Source organism: Phyllopteryx taeniolatus, chromosome 1, assembly GCF_024500385.1.
Source record: "Phyllopteryx taeniolatus isolate TA_2022b chromosome 1, UOR_Ptae_1.2, whole genome shotgun sequence".
Taxonomy (NCBI): domain Eukaryota; kingdom Metazoa; phylum Chordata; class Actinopteri; order Syngnathiformes; family Syngnathidae; genus Phyllopteryx; species Phyllopteryx taeniolatus.
The window spans coordinates 43,590,001-43,609,290 of NC_084502.1; the positions used below are offsets into that span (position 1 = coordinate 43,590,001).

The following is a 19,290-nucleotide window of genomic DNA, read 5'->3' on the forward strand; positions in this document are numbered from 1 at the left end:
TCCATCCCTTTGGCACGGGTATCTTTTGCAGAGTTGTGATTAATTTATATAAGGGTTTGTTTGCAGGTCTGGTCAGGGGCCTCTCCGACGAAGGAGACGACCTGCTTGTTTGTGTATGGTGTTGTGTGTGGGTACTGTGTTTTGGTGTTAAATTAGTCATTTAACAAAGGGGGAAATATGTACATCCTGTATGTCTGGTCAAAGAAGGTTATAATCATGACTCTGGTGATCTCCCTGATTACAGTTACAGGAATCTATTTTGGAATGCCTTCAATACAAGGAGAAAGAGTAACAAAGAGGGCCGTGAAGCCAGCAGGGGCCCTAGAATTGAACTACACATTGGGGGAAAAGACGTTGGAGGCAAGTGATTATCCACTCGAAACCGGGATACTGGGAGCCGACGAAGATTAGGAATTGGCGGTGGAAGGACAAGATCAAATTGGAAAGAGTTAGTATGCACTCAGTAACCCCGAGGGACCGACATCCCGTATTATTGACCTTGTATGATATAACTAGCACCCCGTGGAGAGAGTGGGGCAAACCAGTAGCGACCTTTACAGTCTTGACCTTGGGTATAAATGTCTCAGGGACTGATCCACTAGGACAGATTATTATTAATTGGATACGACCGACAAAAAGTTCATCTAGTCCGATAATGAGAAAATTTGCTAAGATACCGTCCCTTCCCTTCCCTACCCTGCATCACACAAAATAAGAGTAAGGTAACTTTGGGCCCAAATAAAAAACTTTCCTGATCAATTGGCCACCTGGATCCACAGTTTTGTAAATTCACACTTTTTATTGATTGTTAGGATGCGGCCCGATTAAGTAAGATGAGGTCTGATTTGTGGTGGATGTGTGGTGTTGTTCTGTTGTGGGACTTCCTGCCTGGGGAATGGACAGGCACTTGTGCATTGGTTTCTATGATAACCCCCACTGTGATCAAGCCTCTCTCTCAGCAGGAGATCAACCATATGGCGGATTTCACCTGGGAGAGTGACTGGTGTGGGGGGTGTTAATTCATTTTCTCAGGAGACTTGTTCTCAGGTTTGCTCTCAAGGCCTTTGAAGAGAAGAACCCCCACTGCCAAGATCTGCAGCTGCCGTTGAAAGAGGACGGGGAGACGATGAGCGCGCTCGCTGCCTTGATCGACGCCTTTGTATTCACAAATTTTTTCAATTTGCTGTGTTTACATTAGGTTTTGTTGAGTTTTGTCGTGAAATAGGCTGCAGGTATAGGGGTTGTTGATCTTCTGATTATCAGAAGATCAACTTGGGGGATTGAAGGGAATATAGAATACTTTATATTCTAATATGTAATTCTATATGTAATAGAATATAATATAGAGTTTCAGGGTCTAACTAGCTTGGAAGAGGATGTGTATTACAGTATAATCAGATAAGGGGGTAGGGGTTTTATTGCAGGAAAACCCCCCCATCAGGTGGTATTTGGAGACACATCTCAAGGAAGAAAGGAACTGCGGGGAGCCACTATAAACATTGAATGCAGGCGACACCTGGAGCAGAAGTCTGGAGCCAGATCAAATGGTCATCATTCTGCAGGACAACGATGACGTCAGATTACGGACCAATCAGACGACAGCGATTACATACTGGCCTGTTTGAAACATTGTATAAGTCTGGGGTAGAATCAGATAGTTGGAGTTCGACTACTTTATCTGCTAAGGATAAGATGGGGTAGTTACGAACCCAGAGCTCTGCAAATGTATAGACTCCTCTGTCAGGAATAAATTGGTTGGTTTTGATACATTGTTGTGAACGAAGTTCTTTCACGAAAACGAACACGCTTGGAACCACGGGAGTTAGGAGATTTTAAAACACAGGTTCCTTTAGATGTCATAGACAGTTAGACCTGTATCTTGTTAGCACAAGCACGAAAACTTCATTTGTTTTTGCACTATGTACCCAACAATATGGGCGAGCCAATGAAGCGTCAATAGCACCTTTTAGGTGTCTCATCATCAGCGATAATCAGTGGTTTGAGTCAGATTTGCTCCTGATACTTTGTAGCTTGATGGGTGTGAATTGCCTTGCAGAAAAGCTAATTGTAAACCAAGTGTGACTGCGCAGCATGCACTAAATATGAGTACAAGCTTCATTGGGCTGTATGCTGACAGTGTTAGCCATTAGAGTGGGAGAAGGAAGGTGGGGGTAATAATAGTTGATTTGAGTTGGTTCTTTATATGTAAGTAAAATGAAGAACCAGAGAGACTTCAGAGAAACTGAGGTCTTGCGACGGATGACCAATTGGACTCAAATCAGGGTGAAGAGTATAAGGCTGACAAGTGCAAGTGAGGAAAGAGAGCTAATAAAAAATAAAATAAGAAACACAGGCTTTGGGATGGACAAAAGTGGAAGACATGGCGAGGCAGTTTGAGAGTGGGAGCAGTGGAGACAAATCCACTCCAGGAAACTCCCAGGACAGCAGAGGATTTGCATTGTGGTGCCCACTGTCCGCTAACCCTGACAGCGTGCCGCCAATCAGTGCAACATAGAGGAAAAAAATTGGTGAAATAGTGAACACTGTGCATGATTGAAACAAAGTTTGGGCTCACTGAGTGTAAACTGACCCACTGGCCTACTGACTAGTGTTGGGAATGGCAAAGTAACTCATGATGCGATATACAATATTTTCCTAATGATAACAATAGTATCAGAATACAGCAATTACGCATTAATCATACAATGGAAAAAATAATGTAACATAACTGAACTGAGAAGGGCAAACTTGTGGAAACAAGTCTTGGACATAAAACAAGCATGTACACGACAATAAATCAATAGTAATAGTCTAGGCAAATTATGATAATTCCTATTAAAAAAACAACACATTCCATCTTTTCAGGGTCGTCACTTTATGTTGTATGTACTGTACTGTATTTTAACGGGAACACATTATGGAAAATTGACTTTTTAAAATTGTTTGTATACAAATACGAAATGGAGGTATAAAACACCTATCAAGAGTAAACTTAAACAACCAAGAACAGAGAACCCCTTTTATCGCATGGGATTTGTTCTAGATCTATTGGACGCTATAGATGAAAACCCGTAATATAGAGACCAAATAATTGTATTTTTTATTTTTAATAGTTTTACCCCTCCCACCTGCTTTAAACACATTTAAACTTGTTAAATTACTTGTTTAAAGCATTCCTTATGTCCTGTTCTCACGCTCTTGTTCGCCCAGTTACCACAGTTAGAAGCAAAGAATGATTGCTCCAAGCTGTCGCGTCGTCACTCGTCACATTTGGGGACCTTCTCTGCCTCTTCTTCTACAACACATCACTTCCAGTAGACCTCAGTGCTGCACGGCATGTTGCGGCACAACGTAAATAAATCTAAATTTGGACTGGCCTGTATACTGTAAAAAAGTAATGCTTAAAAATGTGCGATATAGTGGAGGCACGATACAGTAGATGAACTACAATATCACGGGGGTAAATCTTTTATCTGCCTATGTACAGTGGTTAAATTAGTCAGTGGTGACTTCACAAAGGCATCACTCATTTGCAGTCTGGACATAGCGTGATGAACAACTGCTCTGAAGGGAGTTTCAGAGTCTACAGAAGTCTTCAATAACTACAATAAGTCGGTAGATTTGTTGCCCGTCGACTTTTGGCTAAAAGTAGTCACTCAATTCTTGTCATTAATACTGTATGTCTCGTTTAAAAACATTTAGCCAGACTTCAGAATATGCACATGAAGCTGCGAGTCTCGTATTTCGGTTTCTCTCAGCTTTTAAGGGCCTCGGTGATGTGTCTGTTTTATTGCTAAACCGCCCTGCAGGGTTCCGGTTGTTGGCTAGCCATTATTCTTTTGATGTGCAAATTACAGCTTTCTGGGAAATATGTAAACACTATGCTTGCTTTGCAACTTTGTTACATTTACCGTCAATTTATTTTAAAAAGACTATGAGACGAGTATTTTCTACATAGATTTTAGGCTTTGCAATATCTATAAAAAAAGGTGAGTGTGCATCTCTTGTGAGGTTGTTAGACTGTGGAGTTGAAGCAAGGCCATTTAAGTTACAAATAGACTAAAGGCACTTAATGAGAAAGCCTCAAAGGCCTCTAAAAATTAAAGCAAATCAATCAGAAATATTTTAGGAAAATGTATAAAAGACAAATGCAGGATTGTTTAGTGTTTACATGTTACAATTTTATGAGACAAGAACAGAAAGTCCATTGGCAGTGAGAGCAACAGAAAGAAAGAATACAAAAAGACTTGAACTCACCATATCAATGGATGACACAGGCCCGATGCTGTTGACATATATACCCACATCAATGACTGTTGGCTTCACTGAAAGAGTCAAAAGTATTAAAAGTGAGTAAAAAGTGCAATTAATATTGTCATATAATAGTATACTATGTTATGTCTTTGGAATGGGGAGAAACATATGCTTCTAAAGGAAGTCGTCTTAAGCTTCTTGCACACTGTGGGATGCAGTTGAACCCGACTGGACCGGACCATCGCATAAAAGTAACGCAACGCAACCCCGCACATTGAACGATTGGCTGCTTGGGGCAGTGCGGCGGCCGTTCGGTGTCTCGCTTGAGTAAAAACCCAGAAATGTAGTCCCCAAAAGTCCCAAGTTACTGTAGCGAAAATGAAGCAAGTCGAGTCGCAACGAAATTTAAAGCAGGTTGAGTCAAGTCATTACTTGATTTAAGCTACTGTAGATGTAAATCAAGTTGTACAAAACTGCTCAGTGACAACATACAGTTGACCAGACGTTTGTAAACATACACCGTAGAAAGACACGTTTTTTTTCCTTAATGGCTGAGATGAAATCAGACTAAACTTTTGCTGTTTTAAGTCAATTAAGATTACCACAATTATTTGTATTTGATAAATGCCGGAATAATGAGAGAACCTTTTGGGGACAATTTTACATTACTTTCTTCAAAACCATAAAGCTTAAATATATTTCAGTATTTGGTACCATTGCCTTTAAACTATATGACTTCAGTCAAACATTTTGGTTATCCTTCCACAAGCTTCACATAATAGTTGGCAGGAATTTTGGCCCATTCCTCCGGACAGAACTGGTGTCATTGAACCAAGTTAGTTGACTGACTTGCTCAAAGATGCCTAACCAACTCGCTGCAATGAAAAAACTGCGACCCTTTACAGGTCTGCCCATAATGAGGGCCACTGCAAAACACTGACTTTATACTTAAGCAATTTTGAAACCAGTTTGGCAGTATGCTTCGGGTCGTTTTCCATTGAATGACCAAGTGGCACCTGGCTGATGTTTTGAGACGTTGCTTCAGTATTTCCACATAATGTTCTTTCCTCATCATGCTGTCTATTTTGTGATATGCACTAGTCCCTCCTGTAGCAAACAACCCGCTGCCAACCCCGTATTTTAAATAGACTTTACACCGATCTGATCGGCCTGATTGGTATTGGCTGATAACTAGCATTTTATGCTGATCGGCTTTAATGTCATAAGTCACCGATCCGATCAATGACATCATTGACCGGATCCGCAAGAGACATTTAGCCATCGTGTACAGTATATTTGAATCCAAAAGCTGGTTTATTTTTAGCCTTGTCACGTGTCTTTTGACGTAGTACTGTAAATATCTGACAGACAATAAAGTTATTTTTTTTTAAAACATATCAGCGGTGTGGGACAGACAACACGTGATGCCTGGATCAGACTACCAGACAAATTTGGTCTTTCACGATTGCACTCCGTCAGATGACTGCAATAAAATCTTGTTTTCATACCACCGCATCCAGTCTTTTACGATCACTGGGCTTTATCTTGTCAACTCAAACGCGGCCGGATACACTCGTTACCATGGCCACGACAACAACAATTGATCGCGTCTTGTGTAATATAAGAACAAAATGGGGAAAAACATGTGCTGGTGGTCACCGGTGCTCGGGAGAGGCCTTTAATTCAAGGCTTGCTTGAGGTATGTTCATGCAGTTTTAATACGATGCGGCTCGCAAGCAGGCAACAAAACGTTATGTAGCCTAGCAAGCTAGTGCTAGAACTAACGGTTGTACCGGCGGTCTGTCCAATCATGCTCTAAAGTTTCGGTGTGTGTGAAGTAATTTAATTACAATAAAGTAATTTAATTACAGTAAGTTAGTGCCCATTATTTCTGTCATGTAATGTTGGTTTGACCTGACTGATTAGAGTACATGACCTGAATATATTTTTGAAGATATGCAGTATACAGTACAAAAGTATATACAGTAAATAGTCATTTAAATAGAAACATTGCTCTATCTTGCGATCGGATAGGTGATCGGGTATTGTTTTTTATAAACTCGCTGATCGGCACCGAAAATTCTGATCGTGTAAAGCCTAATTTTAAAGTTGGGATTGGTGTTCTCAAACTTGCAAGCTTCCCCCTATTTCCTCCAAATGTAACAATGGTCATTATGGCAAAACACTTCAATTTGAACATCGTTTGAAGAGGCGGGAGAAGTTGACAAAAGAACCAATTAGAACGACATGATTAGGAAATTACGTCAACCAGTTTGAGATTGAATCCAGCAGCCACAATCGGCCACAACCATAGAGCTATATAAGCATAAAATAACTATCTGTACTATATGAGTGGACGAGAACGCGTGTTTAGAAATACAGCCAACTAAAATCCTGAAATCCACGGACAGGTATGCAGGTTAAGTTTTTAAAAATAAAATGTTAAGCAATTCTATACTGTAAAACCAGTGACGTTCCTGCTGTTTTGCAAACCCTACTCTTTGCGTTTTACATCGGTGTGTGGGAGACATGAATAATTATGGAAAGCAGGAAAGCAGTGCACCACCAACATTGTGTATAGTGGGGATGGGGCGCTGGTGACCTCGACTCAGGACGTTGTGAGTCGGTGGGGAGAATACTTCGAAGACCTCCTCAATTCCACCGACACGCCTTCCCATGAGGAAGCAGAGTGTGGGTTCTCTGAGGCGGGCTCTCCTATCTCTGGGTTTGAGGTCACCGAGGTGGTTAAAAAGCTCCTCGGTGGCAAGGCCTCGGCGGTGGATGAGATTCGCCCAGAGTACCTAAAGGCTCTGGATGTTGTGGGGCTGTCCTGGTGGACACGCCTCTGCAACATCGCATGGACATCGGGGACAGTGCCTCTGGATTGGCAGACTTTTTAAGAAGGGGGACTGGAGGGTGTGTTCCAACTACAGGGGGATCACACTCCTCAGCCTCCCTGGTAAGGTCTGTTCAGGGGTGCTGGAGAGGAGGATCCGTGGGAAGTCGAATCTCAGATTCAGGAGGAGCAGTGTGGTTTTCGTCCTGGTCGTAGAACATTGGACCAGCTCTACACCGTCGGCAGGGTCCTTGAGGGTGCATGGGAGTTCGCCCAAACAGTCTACATGTGTTTTGTGGACTTGGAGAAGGCGTTCGACCGTATCCCTCGGGGAGTCCTGTGGAGGGTGCTTCGGGAGTATGGGATACCGAACCCCCTGATACGGGCTGTTCGGTCCCTGTACGACCGGTGTCAGAGTTTGGTCCGCATATCCGGCAGTAAGTCAGACTCGTTCCCGGTGAGGGTTGGACTCCGCCAAGGCTGCCCTTTGTCACCGATTCTGTTTATAACTTTTATGGACAGAATTTCAAGGCGCAGCCGAGGCGTAGAGGGGGTCCGGGTTGGTTGCCTCAGTATTGCATCTCTGCTTTTTTCAGATGATGTGGTTCTGTTGGCTTCATCAAGCCGTGATCTCCCACTCTCACTGGAGCAGTTCGCAGCCGAGTGTGAAGCGGCTGGGATGAGAATCAGCACCTCTGTGGAGTGATGGTGGTCGTCGGTGGTGCGGCTGAGTGGGTGTGGGATGCGAAAGTCTCCTATTCAAATCTGCACTAGAAGGTATTCAAGTCGACAGTCAGTCCTTTATTGTTCTCCACTTTGGGGGGATGATCGGTTGTAGCTGGTTAGGGATTGTAATACTCGCCAACCTAACGCAAAGTCTGATTTTCCCAGCCTTTCTGCATAATATCTCTTTGCAATGTTGATTTATTTTGTCAGCTGGTTTCTAGGCTGATTGTACAGGGCTTTGTCTGCATAGACATCCTCTTTAGCCTGGTGAAGTTGGCGAAGTTTGGCAGTGAACAATGGCTTGTTGTTATGGAACGTGCGAAATGTCTTTGTTGGAACACACACGTCTTCACAAAAGCTGATGTAGGATGAAATAGTGTCCGTGGTGCAGAATCTGGATGCTTTTTTTCAAGTTTGTTTAGTTGGTCAGCCAGTGTTTGCTGTGTGGCTTTCGTGTTAGCCTGTGGGGGGATGTAAACATCGGCGAGTATGAATGAAGCAAAATTGTGCTCGAGTAGAATGACTTACAGTTCAAAAACAGCTGGGCTGCATTGTTTGTTGAGCTCCGTGACATCAGTATAACATTTTTCATTGATGTAGAAGCATATCCTGTCACCTTTTGTTTTCCCCCATAGCTCTGTGTCGTGGTCCACTTGGTGTAATTGGAATGGCTGCGTTTACAAAGCCAAGTCTCCGTGATGCAGGGGGCAGCAGAACATGCTAAGTCTTTACTGTTCTTTGTGAGGAGATGAAGCTCGTACATTTTGTTGTTTAGAGAGCCATAGATTTGCAAGGTGAATCCATGGAAGTGGTGTTCGAAATCCTCGCTGTTGAAGCTTAACTTGCACTCTGGCACGCATTCCTCTGTGGCGCAGTCTTCGCCTCCTCTATGCGCCATAAAGTGTAGTTGCTCCGCTGGTAAGTATCTCAGAGAAAAGACTGTGGATTTGTGAAAGTTGGCGAAAGAAGGTTCAAAGTACACTCCCTAATGTTTAGCAAGTCTTCCCTAGTGTAAGCAAGTCACATAATGTCTCTAAAGATGAAGGAAAAAGACAAAAACAAGGAGAATACAAGAGAGTGCGTTACCAAGGCGTCCACCCGTGTAGGCGCCATCTTTGTTCTCTGCAGCAATGTTTTTGGGGAATTTATTTTATATTTTGTGTGTAATCTGTGATATATGGAAACATTTTGCTTACACACCTGATAGGGCAAGCCAAAAGATACTACAAAGCCTGTCTGCAAAGCCCACTAGAAACCCACACATGCCAGACAAGGGAACACATCCAATATGGCCAAACATCTTACTGACTAACATCCTCAATTTTCTAAAGTGTTAAAAGATCGACAGGTTAGACTATGTAGTTCATTTAAATGACTCACCTCCAAATTAAAGTCAAAGGAGTATGAATTATTTTGTGACAAGCAAACTTGCTCCCCACCGGCTGCATTTGGTCTATAGTGTTCGTAGTTGAGCAAAGCAGCGCACAAAGGCCCCAGCACAGAGCTGAATTAAGTCATTAAATTAAATCTAATTAAGACGTGCTTGTAAATAACTGTAAATGTACTTGTAATGGAAGGAATCAAATTAACTCAATAAAGGAAAACTGCATACTATGTTAAAACTTCAAATCTTGCAGGACTATTAACCTGTTCACTACAAAGTAGACAACATAATTGACTCGGTACAACTATGTGCTCGACTGAGCACATTTTCAACTTTTCTACTGAGGCAATTCGTATCAATATACACTGTATTGCCAAAAGTATTCGCTCGCCTGCCTTGACTCACATTTGATTTTCGGTGATATCCCATTCTAGAACCATATGGTTCAATATGATGTTGCTGTAGCCTTTGCAGCAGTAACAGCTTCAAGTCTTGTGGGAAGGCTTTCAACAAGGTTCAGGAGTAAGTTTGTGGGATTTTTTTTGCCTGATCTTGGAGCATATGTACTTGTGAGGTCACACTATGATGTTGGACGAGAAGGCCTGGCTCATTGTCCACATGAAATTAACCCAATGGTGTTCTATCAGGTTGAGGGCAGGACTCTGTGTTGGCCAGTCAAGTTCCTCCATTCCTAATTTCCTCAGCCATGTCTTTATGGACCTTGCTTTATGCATCAGTGCATATACGTTGGGACAGGACTCCCCAAACTGTTTGACTGTCCAAAATCTTTTGGTATGCCTAAGCATTCAGAGTACCTTTCACTGGAGCTCAGGGGCTAATAATTTTGGACATTTCCAATTTTGTGAGAACAGTTTGGAAATGGCCACTTCTTGTTCCAACATGACTGCATCAGTGGACAAATCAAGGTTCATAAAGATGCGCATGAGAGAGTTGATGTGGATGAACTTGACTGGCCTGCACAATCCTGACCTCAACTCTATAGAACAATTTTGGGTAAATTAGAGCAGAGACTGAAAGCCAGCCCTTCTCTTCCAACATCAGTGTGTAACCTTATAAATGTGCTTCTGGAAAAATGGTAATACATTTGCATAAACACACTCCTAAATCTTGTGGAAAGCCTTTCTAGAACAGTTTAAGATGTTATTATTGCACAGTGTTGACCGTTATTTTTATACCTTTTTTTTTTTTTTTTTTTTCTAAATCAGAATCATCTTTATTTGCCACGCGATGCTGCAGAGGTGTGTCAGAGGACAGCCCCACAACATCCAGAGCCTTTAGGAACATATACATATATATCACATCTGTGAAGGCGCCACTAATGCTGAAAGGTACCTACAGGTTTTGGAGAAACATATGCTGCCATCCAAGCAACGTCTTTTTCATGGACGCCCCTGCTTATTTCAGCAAGACAATGCCAAACCACATTCTGCACGTGTTACAACAGCGTGGCTTCGTAGTAAAAGAGTGCGGGTACTAGACTGGCCTGCCTGCAGTCCAGACCTATCTCCCATTGAAAATGTGTGGCGAATTATGAAGCGTAAAATACGACAACGGAGACCCCGGGCTGTTGAACAGCTGAAGCTGTACATCAAGCAAGAATTGGAAAGAATTCCACCTACAAAGCTTCAACAATTAGTGTCCTCAGTTCCCAAACATTTATTAAATGTGAAAATAAAAGGTGATGTAACACAGTGGTAAACATGACCCTGTCCCAGCTTTTTTTGGAACATGTTGCAGCCATAAAATTCTAAGTTAATGATTATTTGCTAAAAACAATCAAGTTTATCAGTTTGAACATTAAATATCTTGTCTTTGTAGTGTATTCAATTACATATAGGTTGAACATGATTTGAAAATGATTGTATTCTGTTTTTATTTGTTTAACACAACGTCCCAACTTCATTGGAATTGGGGTTGTAAGAATAAATGAGAGAAAATAATAAAAAATAAAATAATTCTACTTTACCATGGGCTAACTGAATAAATATACTATTACAAAGTGCAATCACGAATTGCGACTTCATGGAAGCAAATACGGTTAATGGATAAAACACAATAAAATTAGGCTGTAAGCACCAATTTTTCATTTGAAAATCCCCATCTGTGTAGTGAATTGTCAAGGACGGTACGTCTCCATTGTCTTGCTTGGCCCTTGGTCAGTTGTGCATGGTCAGAAACTGGAAATAACTTGATAGTTGTCATTTCCCTCTTTATTTACTTCTGGAGTTTTTTTACAGCGGTCTGGCTCGCCGAAAAGTTGAAGTCAAGGCAGCCGCTACAACAATTGGTCAACAGTGTCTTACCGTAAGACGCCACCTCTTCGCCAACGTGCTGAGAAGGTCAAGTTCAAAATAAAAGCTTAATTTATTACTACATTGGACATCAACGCCATTTTAAGTTTTTAAGTTGTGTGTGTTGCCGGCCCTTAATGAAACCTTAACCATACGTTCGCCCCCTGGTGGCTGGCTGACTGGGTTGCTGGCACTGCTACAAATGAAGCACTTTTCATATGCAGCACTGCCCGCATTTTAAATGTAAAAAATTGCCGACGATCAAGCTCATTTAATTGTGGCAACCAAAATCACGACCACAATTAAAATTTTAGTAATTGTGCTGCTCTAATATTAGATTATATGATTATATTAGTGGTGTAACAATTCATTGATTATATTATCGATTTTGCGATTGGCTGGCGACCAGTTCAGGGTGTACCTCGCCTCTCGCCAGAAGATAGCTGGGTTACGCTCCAGCACGCCCACGACCCAAGTGAGGATAAGCGGTTCGGAAAATGAATGAATGAATGTCCCGATTTGCATTCCTACGATCCAACTGGATCGATCTGTGCTTGGCAAATTAGCATTCCAGACGTAAATATATTGATTAAAATATTTCTAAAAGGTTGTATCAATAGTGGGAAATAACACACTGGATTTAGGCATAGCGGGCGTTATATGGAGGTGTGTATATGTTGTATTTCCAAGAAAAACGGTTGTAATTCCTCTATCTTCGCTTGATTTTTCAGTTAGTACATGGCTCCTCTCCCCAGCTCCAGCCGGGCGACGGAGGCGGCCGCTCCACTCCGCGACTTCTCAACATCGGTTGTGTGGTGGTGTATCCAAAGTGACGTGGAGCAATGCTATTAACTAGTCGATGTGCAAGGTATGTCACACTTTAAAAATGGGCAGCACTTTATTCATTTGAAGAACTACCACCCAAGTGATTATGTGTAAAAATGTGAGCACAGTCAGTACAGCCTGTCACTCATTGCTGCCAGCACACCGAGTATGAACAGTTAGCCACGACAATCAGTCGTGCCACCACCCCCCTAATTCATCCCAAATGTGTTGTAACGGGTTGAGGACAGGACTCTGTGCATGCCAAACTAGTTAATCCACACCAAACTCTCATGTACAGTGGGTACGCAAAGTATTCAGACCCCGTTAAATTTTTCACTCTTTGTTATATTGCAGCCATTTGCTAAAATCATTAAATACATTTTTTCCTCATTAATGTACACACAGCACCCGGTATTGACAGAAAAAAACAAATTGTTGACATTTTTGCTGATTTATTAAAAAAGAAAAACTGAAATATCACACAGCCATAAGTATTCAGACCCTTTGCTCAGTATTTAGTAGAAGCACCCTTTGGAGCGAAAACAGTCATGAGTCTTTTTGGGAATGATGCAACAGGTTTTTTACACCTGGATTTGGGGATCCTCTACCATTCCTCCTTGCAGATCCTCTACAGTTCTGTCAGGTTGCATGGTGAACTTTGATGGACAGCCATTTTCAGATCTCTCCACAGATGCTCAATTGGGTTTAAGTCAGGGCTCTGGCTGGGCCATTCAGGAACAGTCATGGAGTGTTTTCTGAAGCCACTCCTTCGTTATTTTAGCTGTGTGTTTAGGGTCATTGTCTTGTATGAAGGTGAACCTTCGGCCCAGTCTGAGGTGCTTAGCACTCTGGAGAAGGTTTTCGTTCAGGATATCCCTGCACCCTTTGGAGCGAATACAGTCATGAGTCTTTTTGGGAATGATGCAACAAGTTTTTTACACCTCGATTTGGGTATCCTCTACCATTCCTCCTTGCAGATCCTCTACAGTTCTGTCAGGTTGGATGGTGAACGTTGATGGACAGCCATTTTCAGATCTCTCCAGAGATGCTCAATTGGGTTTAAGTCAGGGCTCTGGCTGGGCCATTCAAGAACAGTCATGGAGTTGTTCTGAAGCCACTCCTTCGTTATTTTAGCTGTGGGCTTAGGGTTATTGTCTTTTTTGAAGGTGAACCTTTGGCCCAGTCTGAGGTGCAGAGCACTTCGTTCAGGATATCCCTGTACTTTGCCGCGTTCATCTTTCCTTTGATTGCAACCAGTTGTCCTGTCCCTGCAGCTGAAAAACACCCCCACAGCATGATGCTGCCACCAACATGCTTCACTGTTGGGACTGTATTGGACAGGTGATGAGCAGTGCCTGGTTTTCTCCACACATACCGCTTAGAATTAAGGCCAAAAAGTTCTATCTTGGTCTCATCAGACCAGAGAATCTTATTTTTCACCATCTTGGAGTCCTTCAGGTGATTTTTAGCAAACTCCATGCAGGCTTTCATGTGTCTTGCACTGAGGAGAGGGTTCCGTCGGGCCACTCTGCCATAAAGCCCCGACTGGTGGAGGGCTGCAGTGATGGTTGACTTTCTAGAAGTTTGTCCCATCTCCCGACTGTATCTCTGGAGCTCAACCGCAGTGAACTTTGGGTTCCTCTTTAGGTCTCTCACCAAGGCTCTTCTCCCCCGATTGCTCAGTTTGGCCGGACGGGCAGCTCTAGGAAGGGTTCTGAGAGGCCCAAACGTCTTACATTTCAGGATTATGGAGGCCACTGTGCTCTTAGGAACCTTAAGTGCAGCAGAAAGTTTTTTGAAACCTTGGCCAGATTTGTGCCTTGCCACAATTCTGTCTCTGCGCTCTTGAGGCAGTTCCTTTGACCTCATGATTCTCATTTGCTCTGACATGCACTGTGAGCTGTAAGGTCTTATATAGACAGGTGTGTGGCTTTCCTAATCAAGTCCAATCAGTATAATCAAACACAGCTGGACTCCAATGAAGGTGTAGAACGATCTCAAAGGATGATCAGAAGAAATGGACAGCATCAGAGTTAAATTTATGAGTGTCACAGCAAAGGGTCTAAATACTTATGGCTGTGTGATATTTCAGTTTTTCCTTTTTAATAAATCTGCAAAAAATTCAAAAATTCTTTTTTTTTTCTTGTGAATGTACGGTGCTGTGTGTACATTAATGAGGAAAAAATAACAAATGATTTTAGCAAGTGGCAGAAATATAACAAATATTTAAAAAATTAAGGGTGTCTGTGTCATGAGCTGCCCTGCAGTTCCATTGTTGGAGCCTGAGTGGCGCTTTGTGCCCTCTCTCTGCCCTCCGCCTCTCTCTTTCCAGCACCTTCCTCGGCTGTGCACCTCCCGCCCGGAGAAGAAAGCGATCCGTGACTCCGTGGCAGCTGGACTCATTCGCCCTTCCTCGTTTCCGGTAGGGGCCGGGTTTTTTTGTTGTTTTTGAGAAGAAAGACACCACTCTCCGCCCATGTATAGACTACAGAGCACTAAATGACATCACTATAAAAAACTAATTACCACTACCCCTCATCAACCTGTCATTCGAACCCCTCTGCGATGCCCAGATATTCACAAAGTTGGACCTCCGTAACGCCTACCACCTCATCCATATCCGAGAGGGGGATGAATGGAAGACCGCTTTCAATACGCCCCTCGGACACTTTGAATATCTGCTCATGCCGTTCAGATTAACAAACGCCCCCGCAGTTTTCCAACCATTCATCAATGACATCCTGTGTGACATGTTAAACCGGTTCCTGTTTGTGTACCTTGACGACATCCTCATTCTTTCCCAATCCCCCGAAGAACATCGCACTCATGGACACCAAGTTCTCCAGCGCCTCCTCGAGAACCGTCTGTACGTCAAACAGAAAAAAGCAAATTCCACCTCTCCTCTGTACATTTTCTCGGCTACATAATTGCCAAAAGACAACTGCAACCGGACCCTGCCAAGATCCAAGCTATCACTGACTGGCCCGTTCCTATTACCCGGAAGGAACTGCAACCCTTCCTTGGCTTTTCCAACTTCTACCGTCGATTCATCCGTTATTACAGCAAGGTCGCTATACCCCTCACTAGCCTCACATCCACCAGCTCCCCGGCAGCATCCCAAGCATTCAGTCAACTCAAGACCCTGTTCACCAGTGCTCCCACCGCCACCCTGACCCCTCCCTCCAGTTCGTGGTGGAGGTTGACGCCTCAGACACTGGAGCAGGGGCCGTCCTCTCACAGCGGGACCCCACGACCCAGAAATCTCACCCCTGTGCCTTTTTTTCCCGTCGCCTGTCCCCTGCCGAGAGGAACTACGACGTCGGCAACCAAGAGCTGCTGGCCATTATAAGGGCCCTGGAAGAGTGGAGGCACTGGCTGGAGGGGGCTGAACTGTCATTTATCATTTGGACTGACCACAAGAATCGCGCTTACCTCCGTTCCACCAAACGTCTCAACCCCCGAAGAGCTATGGACCTTGCTTTATGCATCAGTGCCCTATTCTTGAGCAGCGTCAACTTCAGTCTCTCCTTCCGTCCCGGTTCCCGCAATAGCAAGCCACATGCCCGGTCTCGGATTTACTCACCCCCCTCCAGTCCAGCAGAACCAGAACCCATCTGCCCTTCCTTGTGTTTCGTTGGAGCAGCCACTTGGAAGAACATGTAGGTGGTCAATGAGGCTCAAAAGACTCACCCAGATCCAAAGACTAGGTCTCCGAACCGCCTATTCATACCCGATTCCGCACGCTCTGACGTCCTACAGTGGGCCCACAACTCTAGGCTCACTTGTCATCCCGGCTCATTATTCATTTAATCCAGCAGCATTTCTGGTGGCCCAGCCTCGTCAAAGACACCTGGGAGTTTGTCCAAGCCTGCTCCGTCTGCACCCGAGGGAAGGCTTCACATCTGCCCCCAGCTGGTCTGCTGCATCCCTTGCCTATCCCAAGCCGCCTTGGGTACCACATCGCTGTGGACTTCGTTACCAGACTACCCCCCTCTGAAGGTAACTCGGTAATTCTCACTATTATCGATCGCTTTTCCAAATATGTTTAGTAAGTGCTCCTCCCCAAACCTCCATCTGCCTTTGAAACTGCTAACCTCCTTGTCCAGCATGTCTTTAGACTCCACGGTATCCCCATTGACATTGTCTCTGACCGAGGTTCTCAGTTCTCATCCCTGGTCTGGAAGGAATTCTGTAGAGCGGTGGGCGCAGAGCCAGCTTGTCTTCGGGTTATCACCCACAGACCAGACAGACTGAGCGGGCAAATCAGTCCCTGGAATTGGCCCTCTGCTGTGTTGCCCCACGCAACCCCTCCTCCTGGAGCTCATTCCTCCCCTGGATCGAATACGCCCACAATTCCTTTACCAACTCTGCTACCGGTATGTCCCCGTTCATGGGTTGCTACGGTTTCCAACCTCCATTATTCAAAGAACAGGACCAGGCGTTGGCGGTTCCCGCTGTTAAAGACGACCTCTAAAGGGCCCAGGCCATGTGGAAGGAGATCCGGGCGGCTTTGACCCGGTCTGCAGAGCGTAACAAAGGGCTCGCAGACCGTCATCACTCCCCTACGCCTGAATACAAGGTGGGTCAGTCCGTTTGGCTTTCTTCCCATGGCCTCCCACTCCAGACAGAATCCCGCTAGCTCACTCCGCGTTTCATTGGTCCCTTCCCGATTACTAAAATGATCAATCCCACTTCCATTCAACTGAAACTTCCGCAGTCTCTCCCTACATTCCACATATCACGACTCAAGCCTGTCTCCACCTGCGCTCTTAGCCCTCCGACCGTCCCCGCTCTGCCCCCCGCATTGTCAACGACCACCTGGCCTTCACGGTTTTGCGCCTCCTCGATGTGAGGCCCAGGGGGAGGGGGTTCCAGTCTTTGGTTGACCGGGAAGTGTATGGTCCGGAGGAGCTTTCCTGGATTTCCTGTAAACTGATCCTCGATGACTCCCTTCTGATGGATTTTTATGCGGCTCACCCGGGGAAGCCTGGCAGGATGCCAGGAGGCGTCCGTTCAGAGGGGGGTAGTGTCTGAGCTGCCCTGCAGTTCCATTGTTGGAGAATGGATGGCGCTTTGCGCCCTCTCGCACTCTCTCTCCCCTCCCTCTCTCTCTTTCCAGCATCTTCCTCGGCCACGCACCTGTCAGCAATCAGCCCTCGTTACCACCTGCATTTAAGCCTGCTAGTTCCTGGAAACTCTTGCCAAAGTATTGCAGCTTCTACAGTGGTACCACGGCTCACCGGTCTCAAGTAAGCAACCTAATTTCTTGCCATCGCTCTGACCGCTGTGTTTTCCTTGTCCTCAGGGTTCCCTCCATGCTCCTCGTCAAATCCTCCCGCCTGTTCTTGTCACCGCCTGCCGCACGTCCCTGGCTCCACCACCCGCCAGCGCACCTCAAGGACCATTCCCATTGCCCTTTCAATAAACTGTTCATCACAAGCTTTCTGCCGCCGCCTAATGTTGGGTCCAGCTTCTATCCAATCGTTACATTCTGAATTCTTTCTGTACCCACTGTTTGTTTTTAATGGACCTTGCTTTGTGCACTGCTGCCCAGTCAATTTTAGAGCAGGAAGGGGGCATTCCCAAACTGCTACCACAAATGTTGTAAATATTGGCCCTTTAGCTCCAATTTTCCACTATTAATTTGACCTATAACCTGTACAACAACATTATTTAAATCTTTTAAGAGAGGGGAAGTTAAAAAAAATAACTGAGATAATGTTGCGTGGAAAGTGAAAAACAGTTATCCCAGTTGATCATCACGACGACGTGAGTATTAATGCGGTCAAAATGGTAAAGTACATTAAATATTGACTGATGTTCTTATCAATTACCGTAAAAGTGTTGAGATGAGTCACTTCCTAGATAATCCTCAAGAAAGATTTGAGGACTTTATCTAACTGAAGAAATATGATAATTTTCTCAAAGTCACACTATTCAGTGGATGATGAACATTAATATTCAAAATCTTTGCAGTACACAGATGTGGATGGCCCCATGACTGGGATTTCCTAGGGCCCCCAAATAAAAAAACACGCCCCTTGGTCAGGAGAAGTATGCAGAAGAATTTCCAAGGCATTAAGGCATGATGTACAGAACACAGTAAAGACAGTCATCATCAAGTGGAGATAATATGGCAGAACAGTGATATTACCGTCCCAAAAGAAATAAAAGACGTGAAGGAAACTGGTCAGGGAGGCTGGAACTGGGGCCTTAGTCAAGGTGGAGAGAATTATAAACAGTTCCAAATAGCAGTCAGCGTTATCAAAAGAATGTCAGGCTTTCACGAGAAAGCATAAAAATGTCAGTAAAAGCCTACTGGAACAGATGAATCAGGGTTAACGAGTGGCTTAAATGGTGGCAAGTGTGTGCCACAGTGGACTCCCATTTAACATTAGTTTGAATGTGATTGGTTAATTCTGAACACAGCCACGTGCCCTATTATAAAGGAAGCGGGTGCGCACACTTGTGAAACCACATTATTGTGGCTTATTTTTACTTTCCCTCCACAAAATATATATATATTTTTTTTGATTGCATTGGTGAAAAAAGTTTTGAAATGATTTAGTCTAATTTTTTATATCACAAAATCCTGGCATTTGAACAGGTGTGCGTAGACTTTTATATCCACCACACATGCGTGCGTGCGTGTGTGTGTGTGTATACACGTACATTCATTGTTAAGTGACACCACATCCAACTAAGAGAGAGTAGCTTCCAGGTATGATAGCTGGTCCCGTCAGAAGAAATTAAGCTTGGTGATGCTGAGCAAGATCAAATGAAAATGCAGACAAGCTAAAAAGACCAGGCAGCAATTAGTACCTCAAGGATACTTTGACACTGCAGCCGAATCAATTAAGAAAACCAAACAGTCTACATGTAATCCAAAGAGCGAGTTGTCATGTGAAAAATTAATGAATCCATGACCCATGTTATATATTAATTTCAGCTAT

General features: G+C 44.0%; 1 protein-coding gene across 3 annotated transcripts in view; it reads right to left on the minus strand.

Moving 5' to 3' along the window:
- LOC133489113 (gamma-aminobutyric acid receptor subunit gamma-3-like) overlaps positions 1-19,290 on the minus strand; it is a 163,465-nt gene that overhangs the window by 100,471 nt on the left and 43,704 nt on the right. For all 3 annotated transcript variants that reach the window (XM_061797868.1, XM_061797886.1, XM_061797877.1), the window contains one exon: positions 4,258-4,325. In XM_061797868.1, coding sequence (XP_061653852.1) covers positions 4,258-4,325 — 68 coding nt within the window. The remainder of the gene's footprint in view (positions 1-4,257; positions 4,326-19,290) is intronic.